General features: G+C 27.3%; 1 protein-coding gene across 1 annotated transcript; it reads left to right on the top strand.

Annotated features, from left to right (window-relative positions):
- Positions 1–533: 533 nt before the first annotated feature.
- Positions 534–4,305, top strand: LOC112722239 (SWI/SNF complex component SNF12 homolog). Its single transcript, XM_025773225.3, has 3 exons — positions 534–2,576; positions 3,190–3,280; positions 3,631–4,305. Exons 1-2 carry the CDS (start codon positions 970–972, stop codon positions 3,257–3,259), a joined length of 1,677 nt encoding a protein of 558 aa, XP_025629010.1. The 5' UTR covers positions 534–969; the 3' UTR covers positions 3,260–3,280; positions 3,631–4,305.
- The last annotated feature ends 9,170 nt before the right edge of the window (positions 4,306–13,475 follow it).

A 13,475-nucleotide genomic window follows, 5' to 3' on the forward strand; every position in this document is an offset into this window, starting at 1 on the left:
TATCATTTTTCTTAGTTCTATAAAAAATATTTTATTTTAATAATAAGAAGAATGATAAATAAATATACTTTTTCCTTGCTTTTTCATTTATCCATGCACCTCTTATAATTTTAATTTTAATAATTTTTGGATCATTAATTCAGAAGCTATAAATCATATTGCATTTAATTTATCTTAGTGTTTTTTATTTTTAATTAAATTTATTGTTGTTCATATGCCTAATTGTTCAGGTGATTGCTTATTATAAAAGCATTGTAAAATTATTTTTTTTAGTTATTCATGATGTTGTTTTTTTTTTTTTTTTGGGTGACTATGATGTTGTTTTATATTAGTTTGACTTTATTTTTTTTATTATAATGCAATTTAATTCAAAATTTTAAATGATTGCGATTTACATCGTATTAAATTGCTTTATTTTTTAATTTAAGTTGATTTAAATTATTGTGATTTGAATTGGATTGAATTATATCTTATAAAAATTTATCCAATTCAAATTAGAATCATATTGAATTAAATAAATTAAATTAAAATATAAAATCAATCTGATATTGTTTTGGTGATTAAAATTAACCTGATATAAAATCCAAAATACAAGCCTACAACTAAGTACTAACAACTAACAAGTAACATTAGACATCATTGTCGTCCAAGCGAATTGGTGAGAGGATTGAAGCTTTCATTGATTCCGCCAATACACCAACAACATTACTGTTAGTAGGCCGACATTGGAACAATGATCTCTAAATCCTTCACACAACTACACTCTAACGCTGAACGTACAATCCCATTCCGGTTTCCCGGTGTCGTTTCCCTCCTCCCATTGTCGTTTTTAAACTAGGGTTTTCATTCTCCGCATCGAGACGGGAAGCTCAGGTCAATCATCCAGGAGATTTCGACTCAAAATTTTCTCTTTGCAGATTTTCGCCCTTTAATTTAGTTCGAGCTTTAGGTTTTCGTGTTTAAGGAACGATGAACAGTAACAATCCAGGTAGGAACGTTGCGGCACCGTCGTTTTTAGGGAATTCCGGAGCTGCCCCTCACCCCATCGCCGGTACCGCCGCCACCACCACCGCTGCTTCCACTTCGTTACCCGCGACCCACCCACAACCCCATCTTTTGTCCCAATCACAGCCTCCTCAAACCCAAGGTGGTTCTCACTTCCCCGGGCACTTTCAGCTCTCACAACCCCAAACCCAGTTACTTGCACAATCACAGTTTTCACAACCCCATTCCCATGTTCAATCCATCCCTCAACACCAGCAGCAGCCACCGCCGCGCCAGCCGCAGGCTCATCCTGCTAGCCAATCTCATGGTTCAAGTGGTAGTAGTGCGGCGGCAGCGGCAACTCCTGCTTCAACTGCCAAGCGCTCCGGGCAGAGGCCGCCTACTAGGCCGGCCGGTTCTTCAAATACTAACCAGTCTTCGGCTTTTAAGACCATGGAATTGACGCCGGCTCCTCTAAGGAGGAAGAGGAGCTTGCCAGAGAAGGATAAGAGGATTCCAGATAAGGTGGCCGCAGTTCTGCCTGAGTCTGCTGTTTATACTCAATTGCTTGAGCTTGAGGGACAGGTTGATGCTGCTTTGTCTAGGAAGAAGATTGATATACAGGAGGCTGTGAGAAGCCCCAGATGTGTTCAGAAGACTCTTCGTGTTTATGTGTATAATACCTTTTCGAATCAGAATAGAATCGATACTGAGAAGAAAATGGCAGAGGAGCCTTCTTGGTCACTTAGGATTACTGGGAGGATATTGGAAGATGGAAGAGATCCTGTGTTGGCTGGAGTCTCGCAGGGGTTGAACCCTTCATATCCCAAGTTTTCGGCTTTCTTCAAGAAAATTACCATATACTTGGACCAGGGGTTCTATCCGGATAATCATCTTATAATATGGGATCCTGCTCGTTCACCTGCCCAGCAGGACGGTTTTGAGGTGAAGAGGAAAGGAGACAAGGAATTCACGGTGGTGATGAGACTAGCAATGAATTATATACCTGAAAAGTTTGTGGTTTCAACAGCACTGTCCAAAGTTTTAGGGATTGAGTTTGATACTCGGCCTAGAATAATAGCTGCTCTATGGCAATATGTGAAGTCTAGAAAACTACAAAGCCCAAATGACCCTTCATTCTTCATGTGTGATCCTTCTCTCCAAAGGGTGTTTGGGGAAGAGAAAATAAAATTCTCCACAATTTTACAGAAGATATCACAGCAGTTATCACAACCACAGCCTATACACGTGGAGCATAAAATCAAGCTTTCTGGAAATTGTCCGGTTGGAACTACATGTTATGATGTGCTGGTTGATGTGCCTCTTCCACTGGAGAAGGATATGTCTGCATACTTGGCAAGCATTGAGAGGCACAAAGAGATTGATGCGCTTGATGAAGTGATTTGTAGTTCTATGAAGAAGATCCATGAGCATCGCAGAAGACGGGCCTTCTTTCTGGGATTTAGCCAGTCTCCAGCAGAGTTTATTAATGCTTTGATTGCATCACAGAGCAAGGATCTAAAGCTTATTGCTGGAGATGCCTGCCAAGATGAGGAAAAGGAAAGACGATCTGAATTCTACAAACAACCATGGTAAGCAGTTTACTACTTTTTTACCTTGTACTTTGAGTCTCTGATGCAATAGGCATACCTGAAAATTTTACATTATGGTTGGCTGGAACCTTAATATTTGTTAACTCAAACTTGGACATGGAAGAGTATAGCAACCCTATGAACAAGCACTCTCACAAGAGAAGTTTGTTCTATCAATGGGAAACAAGCAATACTATGAAAGAACTGCTTTTACACTTAGTGCAGGACTCACACAGTACTTGAATACTTTTTGCTATGGCATTGTCTTGCAGTGTCGCTGTCTGATCCAAGCTTATTTAGATTGCAACTAATAGAATAGTGTATTACTACCATTTTATGGTTTCTACTGAGTTCCGTTTGCGTTCTTAGTGATGCATAGGTTATTCAGAGATCAACTGTTTAAAATTAGATTGGGGCTTAAGGCAGTAGAGGATATAGTCCAGATGAAATATTACGGTAGTGGAGATAAAACTGATCCGTAAATCCATAATAGCTGAGCAACAATAGAGAGTAAAAATGGAAGATATGACTAGGATGTTCTGTGCCTTCTGTTCATTAGATTAACATATTGCCTAAAACTGTGATTGGGTTGTGTTCCTTTTTTTCCCCTCAGGGCTGAGGATGCTGTCATTCGCTACCTGAACCGGAAAAGTGCTCGAAGTGATATTCCTGGAAGCACCTAACAACAGAAAGTTGTGAAATAGGTTTGCTTGTTTGATTTTTTTTTAACCTAATGCTTTGTATATCAGTCTTATGCTTTTCTTCCAACATAGCTAAATTTCATGCTCATTTATTTTATTTTATTTATTCCTTTTTTTTTTCGGTGTTATGATCAAACTAGCAGTAATAAAATAAGGTTTTACTGACTCATGGATTTTTAACAATGCGCCCAACGGTTATGAACTGATATTTCTTTTTCTTTTAATTAAAAAATATCAATTAACATGTTTAAGAGACTTGTAGCCTTGGGAAGTATGGTCTTGCCCTCGCTTTTAAAATCATACTGAGTTCAGAATAAGTGACACCCGTCCGGTGCTTGTTTTGATTATTGCAGCTTGTTCCTCGCTGGTCCTCGACGGATTTTGCTAGTTCATAATAGAGCTGTTTTTCTAGGGGAGGACATACCAGCTTTGCTTTGCTTCATGCTAGACTTAGGCGACTCATGCAAGGTGAGTTGGTGACATGTGTGCGGCCTTAGCCAGAATAACATGCTATCTCCTATGATTCGGAGACCTGGAATCTGCCGGAGCTAGGATATGTTGATGTTCCATGCAGATGGGAGTTTTGGGATAAAAATCGGGGCTATTTTTGCCGCAATCTTTCAAGATGACCATGGCAGGTGGATGTAGGTAGTACAGTGCACTGAGCTGTTGGGAATTTTCTAGTGGCCGGTCTGTGATCATCATTGGGAAGATCTAGAGGCTTCTTTTCCCTGCTGATGGTCTTGTAAACTTGTACTGTAATTTGGTGGTTCTTTTTTGGTTCTTGTTTTTATTTTTTGCCTTCTTAGTTACCAAAAGGAGAATGAAAATTTTTTTCCCGGCCTTTATTTTGCAATTGGCAACCTTCCGTTAACTCAATCCCCCTACTCTACCAAAAACCGTTATTTTGCTAGAGATCACGTCCAAATGCATCCATATAACTATGATTTTGTGTTTTTTGTTTTAGTACAATAATGAACAATGTCTTTTTCGATCATCATTTGAGTAATAAAGATTTTATTTTAACAGTTTCTATACGCAAATGGTGGGATTTTTTTGGACTTGAATAGTTGAATGATTCTTCAAATTTCGGTGTTCTTCAGTGGTAGTCTGGTAGACCCTTTAAATTTTTTTTTTCTTTTCTTCTAAGACCCTTTACTTTTCTAATAAGTAATAAGGGAAGATGCCCAACAAATAGTGGGGAGGAACAAGGTCAGGGCACAGCAAAGCTTTTTTTCCAATATGCTATTGTTCTAACCCTTTATTATTAAAAATATTATTTTTGTTTTCAAATTATTTATCTAGATGTTACCGTTTTGAGCTATTTTTTTTTTGTTATGGAAGTAAAAGTAGTGATATATAACATTGTAAGTTTTGGTGTTTTTTAAAATTGTGAAAAGTATACAAATCACACAGTCCAATTTCTGTACCTTTACAAATTGGACGGTCCGATTTGTGTATCTCTAGAAATCGGACGGTCCGATTTTTGTATCTTTAATAAATCGAATTGTCTGATTTTTACTTCTTTAATTAAACGATTCGTCGATTCCACATTTGAAAATAATACATCAACAATCCACATTTTAAAAAAATGCTATTACCACTCCAATATTATATATACTAGCGGCTCAACAGGCACTAACGTGCCTGTTCAGCCGCTTTTCTATTGTTTTTAAGAAATTAATTTTATTTCTTTATTAATACTAGCGGCTCAACAGGCACTTACGTGCCTGTTCAGCCGCTTTTCTATTGTTTTTAAGAAATTAATTTTATTTTTCTGTTAATATATTATTTACTTCTCAAATTTATTAGATAAATATTTTTTTATTTTAATATTGACGTGATCTTATTTAAAGAGGTAATATAAAATCGTCATAGTTTAAAGTTTTAGGTAATATATGAGGTGAAATATTCGATAGAGTAAATTTTTATTCTCAACTATTCTAAAATATACAAAAAGTATTTTCAGAATGATAATGCTTCTATTTTATTTCTTTAAAAATTTTGACTGTCGTCTATTAATTTATAATATTTTTAATTTAATTTTTTAAATTTATTATGACAAAATAACGATATGATGAAGTTTTTGTCCGCTAAAATTGCGAAAATATTTTTAAAAATTAGTTTATTCATTGTACTTTATTTTGTTTTTTTTTTGTGTTTATGTTATATTCTCATACATTATTAAATTTTAATTTGATAATTTTTTTATCATCAAGGACTTATTATTTAGTTACTGTAATTTAATTAAGATTTATTTTTCATCACTAAATGATGTTATGTGTATTACAGTTATTGCCATTAAATAATATTAAATAATATTTGTAGTAGCATTTTTTTAGTTTGTACTTAGATTAGGTATTCAATAAAAATTTGTCCGGTAACTCATAAAAATATATACAATGTTATCTATATTTTTAATTTGAGGATTTTTAGTTTAGTTACCTATTGACTTATAATATTTAATATAGTATTTTGATATTTTTTAAAAAATTAGAACACATTGTGCCATGACCAAATTTTACTATCTATTAAATTTTTAATTGGTAAAGATTCTATAATAAAAAGGATCCATATAATTTATACAATACATTAATAAATACATGAGATAAAATAAGACATATTTTTGTACTATTTTACAATAATTGTTATTTTGTGTTTAAGGTAGATCTTTTCTAATTTTACTATTTAATTTTAAAAGATATATGTTGTTACCAAATTTTTTTACAAAGTTATTGTTATTATTAGTCTTATGAATGTATTGCCTATTTAAAATTTATAGTATTTGTTAATTATTTGTTTTATTTTTGTTATTATAGAATTCATCATTTTGTTTAACATTAGGCATTTTATATAGTAGTGCATAATATCAAACCTCTTAATTTATTCAATACAAAAAATATTTTAAATGAATATTATGCGATGAAGATAAAATATTAAAAATATAAGTAGAGTAAATGAGTACTAACTTCATATTTGCATGGCTTTTAGTATTGTTTGTAACTGGTTCATTATAAGAGATTGATTGAGGCATTGAATTAGTAGCCGTGGTGTATGTCTCGACCTACACTAATACAAAAAAAAAAAAAAATACAAACTTAATATGTTTTAGATTATCTTAAAAGAATTAAAAATTAGTTCTCAGAAACCAAATCAAATCGCGTAAATTAAGTTAATTAATTTTGTTAATCTTCTATATTAAGATTTAATGTGTAGGCAAAATGACTTAAAACGACGTTATTACATGTTTTGAGTATATAGGGTACTAACCAGTTAGGACATCACCACATCTTTTACTTGAACAACTTCATTATAATGTGATTCCAGACCTATATTTTTAAAGAGCAATACAGATAACAAGCATAATTTGAATTCATAAGATTAAAATTAGTTATCATGATTAAAGTTAACTTTTATGTCGCGTATAAAGGTGATTTTAATTATTTTAATTTTGTTTAATTTTATTCCGAAACAGAGAATATTTTAAAAATAATATTCTTCTATTATATTTTTTTCATTGATTTTTTTCAAAGTTTGAATATCGTCCATTAATTTGTGACATTTTTAAATTTATTTTTTTTAATTTATTATGATAAATTAACAATATGATGAGTATTTTGTCCGTTAAGATTGCAGAAATATTTTTTAAAAAATAGTTTATTTGTTATACTCTAATTTATCTTTATTTTTTGTGTTTATATTTTAACATTTCACATTAGGAATTTATTACATATTTAATATTATTAAATTAATATATTTTTTAATAATAAATAATGTTACGTGTCTCATGATTATTATTATTATTGGCTGATATAGTAGCATTTTTTGATAATTGATATTTAAGATAGTTATTCAATAAAAATTGATTCAGTAACTCATATAAATATGTAAAGCGTTATCTATGTTTTTAATTTTAGAATTTGAAAATTATTTATCCAATCATTGTTTGTAATATTTAATATAGTATTTAAATTTTTTATAAAGTTATGATCCATTTTACTGTGATCAAATTTTGGTATTTGTTAAATTTTTAAATGGAAAATAATTTTTTAATAAGAAGGATTAATTTTTATTTATGCCATGTATTTAAATACATGAGATGAAATATCAATATTCTTGTATTCTTCTTCTATCATTATGTTTGTATTTAAGTCAGAATTCTCCTGGTTTTATTTTAAAATTATAAAATATATATATTATTACCAAAATTTTAAAATATGAAAATATATAAATTAAAATAAAAACTAAAAAAATTAAATTAAAGTATATTAAAAATCATTATGTTACATTAATTTAACACAATATATAAATATTATTTTGATAATAAAATTATTATGTTTGACAACTTTTTATAATTATCTTATAACGTAGTATTTTTGTGTTTAAAATGACTTCATTTATTTTTTTAATATGAGAATACAAATGCATATTTTTTTATTTTTAATATTTTATCCCAAGCATCTATATTAATTTGAAACATAAATATATTTTTTTTGTAATAAATTTATAATAAAAGTTTTAGTTAAAGAGTACTCAATACTTCTTTTAATAATTTAGAGCAATAAATTTATTTTCATTTTATAGTTATTACTTTGTAAAATATATTTAATCACTCAAATTAAAAAATACACATGACAAAAAAATAAGCGATATGTTAATATTTTTTCTCTTTATTCTATTTGTTATTATTAGTTTTATGAATACATTGTTTATTTTAATTTTTTAATTATTTATATACTATATGATAAAGATGAAATATTAAAAAATTATTATTTTGTCCACTAAATTTATTTTATGAAATAAATTATGTAAGAATATACGAAGTCTAAAAAAAATTGGACACCAAATTTTAGTAACTTTTTGTATTTTTTATTAAGGAGTGCTCTGTTATATATGTAATTTTTTTTAAGTTAAATAATAAGCATAAGAAATATATAAATAGTGTATATTAATTTAATCAATTTTGTTATAGAATACCAACCAATTATGTTACTATGACTTCTGTTATTTGGACCAACTCCATTATCATGCGCTTTCAATTCTAGATTTTTCAAAGAATAGAATACAGATATTAAGCAAAAATTGAATTTATAGCCGAAAAAATTAAATTATCATAATACATATTAAGTTTTATGTTACCTGAAACAAAACGATGATGATGATGGGTGGCTCTTACCATTTGTCTAATTGTAGTTAATTCTGTACTTGACAATGGATTTGGAATAGGAATTATATTAGTTGATATAATATGATTGCTGATTCGTTGAATTTTTCAATTATATTTGTCAGAACATAAGGTAGCAAGACACAAAGAAAAAGAATGATTGTAAGAGCATGATTGAAAGTGAAACAAATATTTAACTCTCTTGAGTAAAATACGATTGAAGGCGCAGAAGTTTTTGTTATTGAAAGTGAATCGGTATTTAAATTGAGTACGTATTAATAGTTTTTTTTATTGAAAGTGAATCAACTTTAAATTCTGTCGTGGGTTGAAAGTGAATCAGTTTTAAATCTGTCGTGGGTTAAAGCCAGTTTTTAAAAAAATAAAATAAAATAAAAAGAATTGAGTACGTAGTAGCAATTTTTTTGATTGAAATATGTTTTTAAGTCCTGTCATAGGATAAAGTCAATTTTTAATAAAAAGAAAACAGGGGTAAAATAAGGAGAAAAGAAAAAATTGGATACCACAATTTCATATCCCATCATATATTGGTATAGATAATATTTTTTTAGTAATTATTCATTAATAAATGTTGAATTAACAATTCTGTTTATTATATTTCAATGTGTTTATTTCAATTAGACTCAATAAATTACCAAAATTCAAACTTATTATCTTGAACTTCTTCCTTGATCATATGGTTAGAATCGTTTAACAGAAGATCTTCAGACCATAAAATTTTTAAAGTAAAAGAAAAATACAATAAAACATATTAGAAAACATAAAAAAATAAAATAATTTTTAAAATAGAATATATATATAAGAAAAATAATAAATTAAAACTTACTTCGCCTATGACATAGAAAAATAAAGAGAACGAAATAATCATGAAAGTTGAAATAACTAAAAATATATAACACAGTTCTTATCTTTAAGACATTTAAATGTAATTAATAAAAAATAATATTATCCAATATAAAATAGATTAAAAATAAGAAAGAGATTAACAAAATCAATTAACAAAGTTCTTATCTTAAATTGCCAGATTATTTAAAAAATCAATTAACAAAGTTCGTATCTTACTATATTTATTATATTTATTGTGTTATATGTCAATCTAATAATTAATAAAAAATAATATTTTTTAATATAAAATATATTAAAAATAAAGAAAAAAATTAACAAAATATACGTAGAGATTTTTCATTCTACCATTGGTAAGTATAAATTTTTTTACATCTTTTATATGCCAATCATATGACAATGAATAATATTAAATTAATTAATCTTTTTACAATAATTTAAAAAATTAGTAAAGGTCAATTTTAGTACTCTTTATAAATAAATGTCAAATTCAATACTCTACATAATTAATAGTTTAGATAGTTTAGGAAATTATAAACATAGACTTTAATAATACGTATCAATTAATAAACATAGACTTTGATAACACGTATCAAACAATGCAAAAAAAAAATATTGATAAATTTTAATAAATATAGAATATATTTATAGATAAATTTTAGTACTATAGAATATATTTGAGTAGTAGTGCTCGATCTATAATTATACAAAAAAAATACAAACTTTAGATGTAAAAATAGAATAAGATAAAGAGTACTTGTTCTTTGAATTTTTTTTAAAAAATTAAAAATTAGTACTCAAAAATAAAATAAACGGTAAATATAAAATACCAATCACTTGTATTATCATGACGTCTATTATTATTTTTCAAAAAAGTACCTGTATTTGGCAATGGAATTGGCATAAAAATTGTATCAACTTCCTTGTCAAATCCTCTCACGATGATTTGCAGGTATCCCTTTCTTAGTAAATGCATGTCAGAACCAAAAGATAGCAAGATGCAGAAAAAATGATCGACGATAGTGAGGAATATTTATAAGTGGAGCAGTTATTTAATTTCCTCACGATTGCAGCAGTTATTTAATGGGTTAATGACTTTTTTTTAATTATAAACAAAAATATATTATTACTATTTTGTCCATAAATTTAATTTGTAAAATGAATTATTTGAGGGCAAATGGTGTCTATAAAAATTGGACACCAAACTCTGGTATTGGTTTTATATATTGGTATAGATATATTTTGACGTGTTGATTAGGAGGCAGGAAGAAAAAGTGCTGATGTAGAACATGTCTTCGTTGCTCTGTGTTTATCCACCTAATTTCCTTCTCTTACTTCACTAATTCCAAAATGAGTACAATATTTTTCATCATCAAAGAAATAGAGAGAATTCATATGTAAGTATGATACTGTTAGTAATTTTTTAGAGAAATTGAAATGAAAAATCAAATTTGCATTTTTTTTTCATTTATTTTATAATTTGGTTCATTTATTTTATTTCAATTGATATTTGATTATCTAAACATGATCCAATCCGATTTTATTTATTTATTATTTTCATTTTATTTTATTTCAGTTTCTATCTACTTTTCTAGAAATTTAGGTAGTGTTTGGAACAGAGAGATGGAAAGACAGACACCGAAATAAATCTCAGTATTGTATTTAGTGTAAAGTAAGATAGAAAGAATGAAGTTCTAATTTAATTTGTACAAAGAGTAAAGTTGAAATTAATTAATTAAAATGAAAGTATTTTAGATATAAAATATTATTAGAGTTTCAGTATCTGTTTCTAAAAATTTTAGTTTCCTATATCCCTTATTTTTAGAAGTATAAAATACTAAAATTTTAGAAATTGAAATTAATACCAATTTCTATATCAACAAATATGATACTAAATCTCAATTTTTTGTCTCTATTTCAATACATGAAAACAAATACTACCTTATAGATAGGTACCATACGTATATGAGTACCACTTATTTCCTTGAAGAACATTAGTTTGTATGATAAATATGATACTCATTTTGGAATTAGTGTGGCCATAGAAGAAAATTAGATGTCAATATGAAATTAACATAAGAACTAGAATTGTGTATTACTGAAGTATCTAATGTTGCATTTGTTTCCCAGGATTGAGACTGAAACTGAGGATTAGGATAAAGTATTGTGTTTGGTGATCAGAGATTGAAATTAAAATTTTAGTTTAAAATATAAAATTTTAGTTTCTTTTGTATTTTAAAAAAGTGAAGATATAGGGGACTAAAATATTTTAAAATGGAAATTTTATAACATTTCTTTTTAAAAATACTTTCATTTAACTTTTTAAATTCTAAATCTATCCCTTAATTTCTATATTTATCTTAAACCAAAAATAAAATTAAAACATACCTCAATCCAATACATTTTATACCAAATACAATAAAAAAAATTTAATTCAATCTTTATCTTTCAGTCTCCGTCTCCTTTCTAAACGTCACTTTAATTGTTCTACCAATACACTAAGGATTTTGCTATATATAGATAGCAAATAATCGGCACAAGAATGCACTCTATTACAACTATCAAAGATAATACATATAAAAGGAAACTAACAAGATAAACTCACTTGCAGAATGACTAAAAGTGAATTTAAGCTAACTAAGACCCTTTGGCACTAGATTCACACTACACGACTCTGCATGAGGTGCAAGTTCAATATGAAATTAACATAGGAGGCTTACTTACTTCGCATTTACAAGTTCCATGTTTCCACAATTTTAGGCATTTTCTATTTTGAATACAATATCAACCTTTTCCTCCTTACATTTTCATTCTAGTTTATATATAAATTTACATACTTTACATACATATGAGTGCCATTTATTTCGTTTATCAACGCTAATCTTTATGATAATATGGTACTCAATACTCATTTTAGAATTATATAGAACTAGTATTTTTACTCATAATTACATTACGAGAATATAAATCTTTTAAAATTACGTTGATTTTGTCTTGACATTATATATTATGGCATAAAATATTTATAGAATCAAACTACTTTTACAAAAAAATCATAGAGGATAAAAGTCTCTATTGACTAAGAAGACCAAAAGGTCACCGTAAATAAAAAATCAAACAATAAGATTTTTAGTTATTATTTTCATGTCAAAGAGTTTAATTTATTACTAATATATAATTTTAATATTCGTTATCCAAAATTTGAAACGATTTAACTTGTATACTTTTAATTAGGTGTTAAACCTGTTACACAAATAAAAATAATTAATTTTTATGCTTGCTATTTAAAAATAATATTCTTTTTCTCTATGCATATAAAAATATAAAAAAATATTAGCATAAAAAAATTATATTGATAGTTATAAAATTAACTCAAAATCAATTTCTTTTAAACAATTAAATCTTGATTTTAACTTTTAATCATAACATTAGTATTCTCTCCAAATTATATTTAATAAATATTTGAAAGAAGAGAAATAAAAATATAGATTAGAAAGATAAGCAGTGAAAATTTAAAATTAAATAAAAAACCAAAAAATATGTATATAGTTTTTATTTGAATTATATAATTTTGTTAATTTTATTTTTTTTAAGAATAAAAAGATAGAAAAAATAGAGAATGAGAAAAAAGAGAGAAAAAGATAAAGATGAAGACTGAAAGAAGGAGTTTGTTAATTTTAAAAGAAAAAATTTATTTTAATTATAATAAAAAATATCGGATTACACATTTTAATTTCTCAAATTACTAATATAAAATATAAATTATAAATTATATATAGAGTGGGAAGGGTAGAGAGAAATAAAAAAAGGGAGAGAGATAGATGAGAGAATTTAGGAAGTCTATTAATTTTTGAGAAAAATATTTTCTCTCAATTTTAATAAGATAATGTCATGTGAGACATTTGGTTATTAAATTAGATAATAATATATAAATATATAAATATATAATAAATTATATATAGAGTGAGAAGGGTAGAGAAAAATAGAAAAAAGAGGGGAGTGGTAGATGAGAGAATTTAGAAAGCGAGTTTATTAATTTTGGAGGAAAATATTTTCTCTCAAGTTTAATAAGAGTGTCATGTGACACATTTTGTTATTAAATTAGATAGTAATATATAATATAATATAATATATAATATAGCTATATTTCAATTTCAATTTCAATATTTTAAT

The sequence above is a fragment of the Arachis hypogaea genome, chromosome 11 (genome assembly GCF_003086295.3).
Source record: "Arachis hypogaea cultivar Tifrunner chromosome 11, arahy.Tifrunner.gnm2.J5K5, whole genome shotgun sequence".
Classification (NCBI taxonomy): domain Eukaryota; kingdom Viridiplantae; phylum Streptophyta; class Magnoliopsida; order Fabales; family Fabaceae; genus Arachis; species Arachis hypogaea.